This window comes from Poecilia formosa, unplaced genomic scaffold (assembly GCF_000485575.1).
Source record: "Poecilia formosa unplaced genomic scaffold, Poecilia_formosa-5.1.2 Scaffold96, whole genome shotgun sequence".
Taxonomy (NCBI): domain Eukaryota; kingdom Metazoa; phylum Chordata; class Actinopteri; order Cyprinodontiformes; family Poeciliidae; genus Poecilia; species Poecilia formosa.
Window position 1 is genome coordinate 1,133,903 of NW_006800035.1, and position 8,286 is coordinate 1,142,188.

The 8,286-nt window shown below is 45.2% G+C and overlaps 1 protein-coding gene across 1 annotated transcript in view; it reads right to left on the reverse strand.

Moving 5' to 3' along the window:
* Positions 1-1,514: 1,514 nt before the first annotated feature.
* The window catches only part of foxo6b (forkhead box O6 b), a 49,471-nt gene continuing 42,699 nt past the window's right edge, over positions 1,515-8,286 (reverse strand). Inside the window, exon 2 of the mRNA XM_007558412.2 lies at positions 1,515-5,744. Coding sequence (XP_007558474.1) covers positions 4,017-5,744 — 1,728 coding nt within the window. The 3' untranslated portion in view covers positions 1,515-4,016. The remainder of the gene's footprint in view (positions 5,745-8,286) is intronic.

Sequence of the window (8,286 nt, forward strand, 5' to 3'; positions counted from 1 at the left end):
TGTGTTTGGGATCGTTGGGTTGTTGACAGACTACCTCACTTTTGACTGTTGTTTACTTTGGTAAGCAGAGGTAACGTGATCAGATCCTCAGATCCTGTGACTGCACAGCTACTCCAAGTAATCATCATGCTTCACTGTTAATTATGGACATTGTTTCAGAATTTGTGGATTCTGGTAAAACTTTGTTCAACTGCTGTCTTGTTTTCAGAAAGAAGTGTCTTGGTTTCACCATCCTTTGAAAGAAAGACACATTTTTCTATTTGTACTGTCAAATTTTTAAATTTCTGGTTGTGAAATCCAGAGGCAATTTTTTTCTGATAATTTCACTGGTTTCAAAGTGAATTTTACTCCACAGAATATCCTATTTGTGAATGTTGTTTTTCAATGTAAAATGATAAACTCACAGTTATTTAGAAACATTAGGCCTCCTAGATTGACAGGGTAGTGAGAACACACTGTGCCCAAACTCCTGATTTAAAGAAGAGGGCATGCTGGTAGAGGGATCAGCTAACAATGGGCACAGAGAGCTGATGGAGAAAAAAATTAGCAAAAGTTTTCTTATTGTGGATGCAATAATATTATAAATAAATAAATAAATAAATAAATAAATATAGCAGGTGGGTAAAGACACTCAGGTGTTTCCATGGTTACTAAAGGACTTGCAAAGCACCAGACCGCAGCGTCCACTGAACAGCAGATGGTTACGTTTCTTTCTGATGTACCAAAGATTCACCATCTACACTATAAGGAATAAGTCACCGCTGTGAATAGTGTTGATTTAATCTACAAACACAAATTTGTAGACTTTAAATAGCAGAAACACAACATCGAGTTTCGCTTAATGGAGTATAAAGTTCAGATATAAGGCAACAATAAGCTGCCAAACGCCCCTTTCTTTCCTGTATTAAAGTTTGGTGGGTTGAATTCTAATTTAACTCACCATAGTAAGAATGTATCCAAATACAGTTAGAATTTTAAGAAACTCTGGACTTTTTCAAATTCAAGGTCTTCCAAGTCAGAGAACAAAAAAATGCAAAGTCCTGAAATGATTTCAATATTGCATCAAATGTACAGAAAAACATACTGTAATTTTTTTTAAAATAACTCTTATCCAAACATAAGTGAAACCCAAATGGAAAAGCAGAGTGTAAACAATATATCCATCCATGCTTGTTACAAAATCTGATGATACTGTAGTACTGAAACATTTCATAGTTCTTTTATTTAGTGCAACTCAGTCCACTTCAGTTATATATTTACAGAACGTGATACCTTGATCCTGAGTAGATACAGTAAAGTTCAGGTTAAGTTGACTTGTTTTCATTCCCTAAAACACAGATTTTGTTCAGCTGGCTGTTTCGTTATTTCTAGACTTTTCTGCGAACTCACAGAGACATGACTTCATCTTCGAGTAAGGAAACCGTTACTAACGACAATGTTACCTAACCGCAGTTGAAGGAATCCAACCTGACCCGTGAACAGTGTCTGGGTGAATAACTGAGACATGAGAGGAATCTGTATTCATTTTTGTTTTATTTGACGGTCACCAGATGAGCAGATACACAATTTTAGAAAAAAAAAAAAACATATTTGCAAAAACAAACAAAAAAAAATAGAATACAATTTTGTAAATATAGATTATGTACACGATGAAATGCAGTCAAACTGAAATGCATTCTGTGTCTGTCAACAAGAAGACAAAGCAGTGAGGGGTCTTTCTTTAGACCCAGCTTCACAAACAATAAATATAAACTGTATATATAATGTATGCTGCACTCAGCCAAGCATGGAAAACACCAGGGCAGGGAACTTCTCAGCAATTTCCCCCTTAATCAGTTCTTGTACGTCACTTCTACACACACTCACACTCACACACACACACTCACGCCCATGAGAAGCTTGACACACAGGTGCACACGGGCAGGAGTACAAATACAGCTGGGTTACAACAATGGGCCATTTTAACACACACAAAAAGAAGAAGTAAGAGAAAAGAAAGGAAAGTAAAAGAAAAGGAAAGAAAAGAAAAGAAAGGTGTATGGAAATACCAGTCATTGTCCTTAATCAGAAGGGAGAAGTGGCTGCCTGGTCGAAGCTCACTGGAGCCGGCTGAGCAGCACTTGACATTTGGCCTGATTGTAACAGGCAGTTTTATAGATAGAAAACCTCTTAAAGCTAAACAGATCTGGTCTAACGTTGTTCACTTTTTCCTCCCTGTTCTGTGTCTCACTGTCTATCTACCGTTCCCTTCTCCCATGGTGTTGTTCTCTCTGTCCTCAGAAGGTCGGAAGCCCAAAAGCCCCCACACCACCTCGGTCCCTTCTCAAGCTGCAAACAACGTAAATGAAATGCTGGAGAGCGCTCCAATCCACACTACATCAGACAGACAACTGCACAATCATTGAACGAGCACGAGAAAAGACAACAGCAACATAAATACGTGGCCTGGAGGGGGTGGGGACGATCATATGGAAGATGGCTGAAAGACATGAAGGACACTGGAAACAGACACTTTACCTCATGGCCCGGCACCACTTCTTAAAAAATCACCTTCCTAGTGCTTGGCAGGGGGAAGAATTATGACTTTGTGCCAATGAGCGACTACATGCACTTGCATAAATCATCCATCTTGTTTGGCGGTTAATTACTCTTGTTTACCCTCCGAGTAACCTCGGGTTGGGGTGGTGTGATTTGAGGGAGTCTGGGTACAGGAGATAGCACAAAATAGTAATCGGCTGATGCTGCTCATCAGCGAGGAATTCTCTGGAGTAGAAACACATGGAGGGCTTTAACCTGGCTGTTATTGACTGAGACGAGGGCAGCTTCACCAGCATCCCAGTTGACTCATGGCCGCTTGCTAAGCTGTTCTGGAGTGGGCCAGTGAATGTACCAAGCTGAGGAAACCCAGCTCTGACCAATCATGTAGCTCCTCAGGATGTACAGCAGGCTCTGATCATTGCTTATTTCATTGTACGGAAGCTACATAAATCTGCAAAATGGAGAGAAAGAGGCACAGAGGGAATATTTGCATTTCTCTTCTCCTATCATCTCCTCTCCATAACCCCCCCCCTTCCACCTCCTCTAACACCACCCCCCTTTTCCAATCCCTACCCCCATTTAGTGTTGAGTGACTTTTATCATCGCTTTCACCAAAACACATTAAGCCCGTGTGTCCGGAGCTGAAGAGGGAGGGGAGGAGGTTGAAAAAACAGAGGAGCACATTAGATTAGCAATCATGATGCATCAATCTGGCATTACTTTGGAGATTAAAGAAAGGACGTTGCATTTCAATGGAATGGCGCTGATGGTTGTGTGATGGATGATTGTCCTCCACTCCGGGACACAGCAGGAACCACCACTGTTCACTAGGGAGAGGACAAATCCCTCTCTCTTTCTGTTTCACCTCCCTTCCCTTATGCCTCAGTCTTTCAAAAAAATATCAGCCTTATTCTTAAACCTGGCAACCACAACCCTCCACCCCCTGCCCTTTACCTTCCAATCTATGAGCACCTCGGCACTGAGGAAATGTATGCAGCTGTTTGATCATGTTCTTATGTCAGGAACAACAAATTCTTTGTAGGTGGAGATAATACTAAGTGGATTGCATACATTAAAAGTGAACATACAACATGACTTTGTCTGGTATTTGAGTTACTGCATTTGTATGAAAAGATGGCTGTAAAGTGCTTGAGAGCCAAGGACAAACAGGATGATTAGGGGGAGAGAGAGAAAAAACTACAGGGCATAAACTGGGAGAGGGGCAGATTTTACCACTGGGCTCATTGGAAACAAGTTCAACATGGAGACAGAAAGCTTCATAAACACGGAGAAGGAGGGAGAAAAAAATACAGTGTGCGAGTCCCCAGGAAATAAAATTACAATATGCCTGGAAAAAAAACAAACAAACAAAAAAAAAAAAAACAGAATCATAGCTAATCAGTCCAAGGGAACAGCCGACCCAGAGCACTGCCCAGCGGGTGACTTTTATGGTCTATTCAAACCCCTCAGATCCAAGTTCACCCAGGCACCCAACTCTGGTGGCTATGAGCTGGTGGAGGACAAGAAAAAGCCCCTAAAGTCATGCCCATTCCCATGCCCACCCCTTGAGAAAGAGAACCATCAAAGTTGAAGTCCACATTATCTGTGTCCATAAAATCACTAAGCAGGATCGGGTCCACATCACAGTCTAGGCTGTTGGGGGCATTTTCCATTTCCAATTGGGCAGCCATTCTGTTGTGCAAGCTGTGCACTTGTCCCTGATATGCCGAATTCCCTGGTTGGTGATTGTGGTTGTTGTGATAATAGGCTTGCCAGGATTCAGCCATGGCCTGATGGTGAGCTCTGGGGTAGGACTGGTGTCGGGGATGAGGAGCAGAAGCAAGACGACAGGGGTCCTGAGGAACATCCAGGATGCCTGCCGGGTTTGGGGGCAGAGAAGGAGATGTTGGGAGGTGGGGGCGTGGGCCATAGTGGTTAGAGTTCTTAAGACTGTAGGGCTGCAGGACGTCAGTGCTCACCCGAGGAGACAGAGCCTGATGGTGAGGCCCACTATGCATAGGGTTATGAGGGTTTGGGGGTGTGTGGTTGTGCAGGTGACTTTGACTAGAATGAGGGTTGTGGTCGTGGTTGGAATTCACTTTGCTTCTGTGACTGTGCTCATGACTCTGACCATACTCATGGGCAATATGGGGCTTGTGACTGTGGCTGTAGTCAAGGCTGGCTTGGTGTTTATGACCCTGATTGTGGTTTTGATGGTGAGCTGTGTTCTGGTCATGGACTGAGCCGTGGCCGTTACGTAGACTGGGATTGAGAGCATGCTCTTGGCTGTTGCTATGGTTTTGATTGTGACTGGGATTCTGATTGTGGTTGTGCTGGCTGTGAACACTAGTCCCCTGTGTCAACAGTGCATGCGTTTCACGTCCCTGACCCAGCACAATGTCTTTGTTGCAGTAAGGACCTCCCGTAAGAAGACTTTGCAAAGCATTGTTCTCTGAATAGCCCCTTATTGGGTGCTGAAAGTTAACTGGCTTGTTCTCCTGAATGGTCTCCATTGGAGTGTGGTGCCGCAACATACACATGGAAGACTGCCCATAAATTGGTCCACAATAGGATCCTTCCGGTTTTGGCCCAGGCACAAAGGGATAACCATTGCACTTGATTTGCTGTTGCTGGGAGTAGTTCCTCTCATCTAGACTAATAGCTCCAGTCAGATCAGTCAGCTGAGGCAATTCCACGTTGGGGCAGTGGCTCCCAGTGCCCAAAGCCGGTGAGCGGGTGCTTGTTGGACTAGGGTATATCCGAGGGGAAGCTGAGCAAGATAGTCCACCCTCCTCAGGTTCATCAGCTTCCGCTTCTGCAAGGATTGGGGAGAGGCAGCCACTCAGCGTGGAGGCAGAAGATGAAGTGCGGGAATGCAGGTCTGTCCAAGTGTCATACTCTTCACCGCTGATCATGACGCCTCCTTTCCCCGCTGGACTGCCATGCTCTGGGGAGCTTTGGATGGTCGGACCAGCTCCCTGAACTTGTCCCCGTCCCAGGCCTATAGTCCCTGCTCTTTTTCGACTCGTGCGACCTTTTGTCTTCAAGTAGCGTGTCCCGTTCTCTATGGATGACGCGCGTCGTCTGGGTCCCTTACCCATCTTCCCTCCTTCTGGGTTTAGCATCCACCACGAGCTCTTTCCCGTCCCTTCATTTTGCACTCGGATGAAACGACTGTGCAGTGACAGGTTGTGTCTGATTGAATTCTGCAACGAGAGAAAAAAATGGAAAGATAGTGAGACCAAGGAAATAAGGGACAGAAGGTGAGATAAATAGGATTGCCTAAGGAAACATTTATAGCTAAATAATCAGTTCTTGAGAGCACAAAGTCATTTCAATTATGGCTAAGCTATCACGCCTTCATGGCAAGTGAGACAAAAGATGGATAAAGAAAAACTAGGAGATAGTGGGGAGAGCAGAGAGGGCAGCGAGTGTGAAGGACCAATCGATACCTCCCTTGACCAACCTCTCCTCTCTACACACGATCACTGAGTCATAATATGGACATGGGTGCAGCCTCCACATCAAACTATCACCAAGGTTACAGAAATGAATCACATGAGGCAACCCAATCACAGACAGCCCATATCGATTGTGAGGCTTCCAAATATGAAAGCCTCAGATCCAGCCAGAGCTGAGGAGGGAGGAATGAAGAGAGGGGGTGTGATTTGGCACGAGAGGTTGCAGACGAGCACCAGAATGAAAGGAAGAAACAGAAACACACAGGGTTAGAAGAAGAAAGATAGGAAGCAAACGGGGTAAGTGACATGCTCATTTAACCTCCTTTTTAAAATCTCGGCACAATTACCACGACCTTAGGCAACTACAGCGGACAGCATTTTGATGATGAAGGCTCTCTGTGAGGCGGGATGGAGGGGGCTGCTGTGGGTGAGTGTGGAGCGTCTTGGGAGGCTGAAGAATAGGCCTCTTTAGAACCATGTTTGAGTCTGAATGATGGCTGTAAAGCTAATCCTTAGCTCTGCAGTGGCATTTGAAGGCAATGCCAACCTGGAGCGAGTTGATGAGATCTAAGCTCGCCTAAAGGAGAGCTTACTAGGCTTACACATCATCTGCGTTGGCCAAGTTAGTTTAAATGCTGCTTGTTCATCCAGATTTTTCCCTCTTGTGTCATTATTCACACTCTCTCCAGTTCCCCCCCTACTCCTCCATTGCCTTTCCTCTTTTTGCTTTCCCTTTCTCCTTTGGGATGCTTTGGCAAGACCAAACTTTTTAAGCCCAGCCTGAGTGTGCAATCACACACCATTTTCTTTTTCCTCTCTAGAGATATCTATCTATTCTGCCTTGTTTATTACCTGCACATAACTCACAATCTCTGTCTGCAGATATCTTGAGCTATTCTCTATCTTCATTCACTCTCTGCCTCCTGTCCAATTTTCCTGCTCTCAGGCCCATTCATCTCCCTCTCGGTGTCCCAGCCTCTTTTGATCACAACATTGCTCATTCTCTCCCTCTCTCACCAGATCTGCGCTCTCAGAAACCTCCCTGCAGCCTCGAAGACAGAGCAAATATGAAAAACAAACAGCAGGAGATGCAAATCTGTGTTTAACGGGAGAAAGACCTTCTAACGGTCGCAAGATCCTTGTTAGAATGTTAGAAATGACAAACTCTGAAACACCAGGGGATTTGAATAAAAATCCAGTGGACTCTGCTCGTCGATGGGACACTTCAACGGGAAAGTAATTCAAAACCTGACCAAGCGATGAAGAGAGAAAGCTTGGCCAACCTGGTGAAATGTTAGAGCAGTTAGTTAGAAGAAGGCTAAGTGGCTTCCTACTGGGACACTTCAAAGCACTGCCAACAAGAAAACCATCAAACCACACGGCTGCAATGTGGACAGGCAGCTTAAAGAGAGAATTTCACTTTGTTTTCGTTGAATCTTATAGAAAACACACCATAGAGAACAGCAGGTAATTGGTTTGTCGGCGAGTGTTTACAGAAAGAATCCAGCTCTAAGTGGGTTTCATATCACCGCTGTCCTGCCTACTACAATTTTCATTCATGTAGAAAAGCAGCCATCCCCGTAGCGTGACTTCTAACAGGTAATTTCATCCCATCCTCCACTCAAATCACACAGCTCTGACTAGACTCTCTTCACAGATGTGGAAATTGGATTTTGAGATTCGCATTTATGTTACCCCCTCTAAACCCCCCCACACCCACAAACACACGCACACACACACACACACACACACACACACACACACACACACACACACACACACACACACAGAAACTCTTTAAAATAGTGTGTGCACAAAACTGCACATGCTCCGTTTCAAAACACACTCAGACTCCATCGCGGCTGAACTGAACGGTGTCGGAGTGCAAAAGAGGCCGCCAGTGAAGGCGACCCGCATCAGGTGATCTGAGAGCTGAGCCCTGACAGGCCACGGCTCTGGCTATGGGAGTAGTCATGGCAACAGAGTAAACCAAAGCAGGGAGAAGAGTGAGGAAGAGGGGAGGTGATGATGGGAAGGGAATAAACAGGGGGAGGAGGAGGCAGCTGATGCTGTTTGATGCTGCAGGCAACTCCAAACAGCCTTTTATCTGAGTCTGTCAGATTCCTGCTTCCAATCCACCAGGGAGGCTCAATCACCAGCAGTCCCAACGCCTCACTACCTGTACCAAGCTGTGATTAGCTGCTGTGTGTGTGTGTGTGTGTGTGTGTGTGTGTGTGTGCGTGCGTGCGTGCGTGCGTGCGTGCGTGCGTGCGTGCGTGCGTGCGTG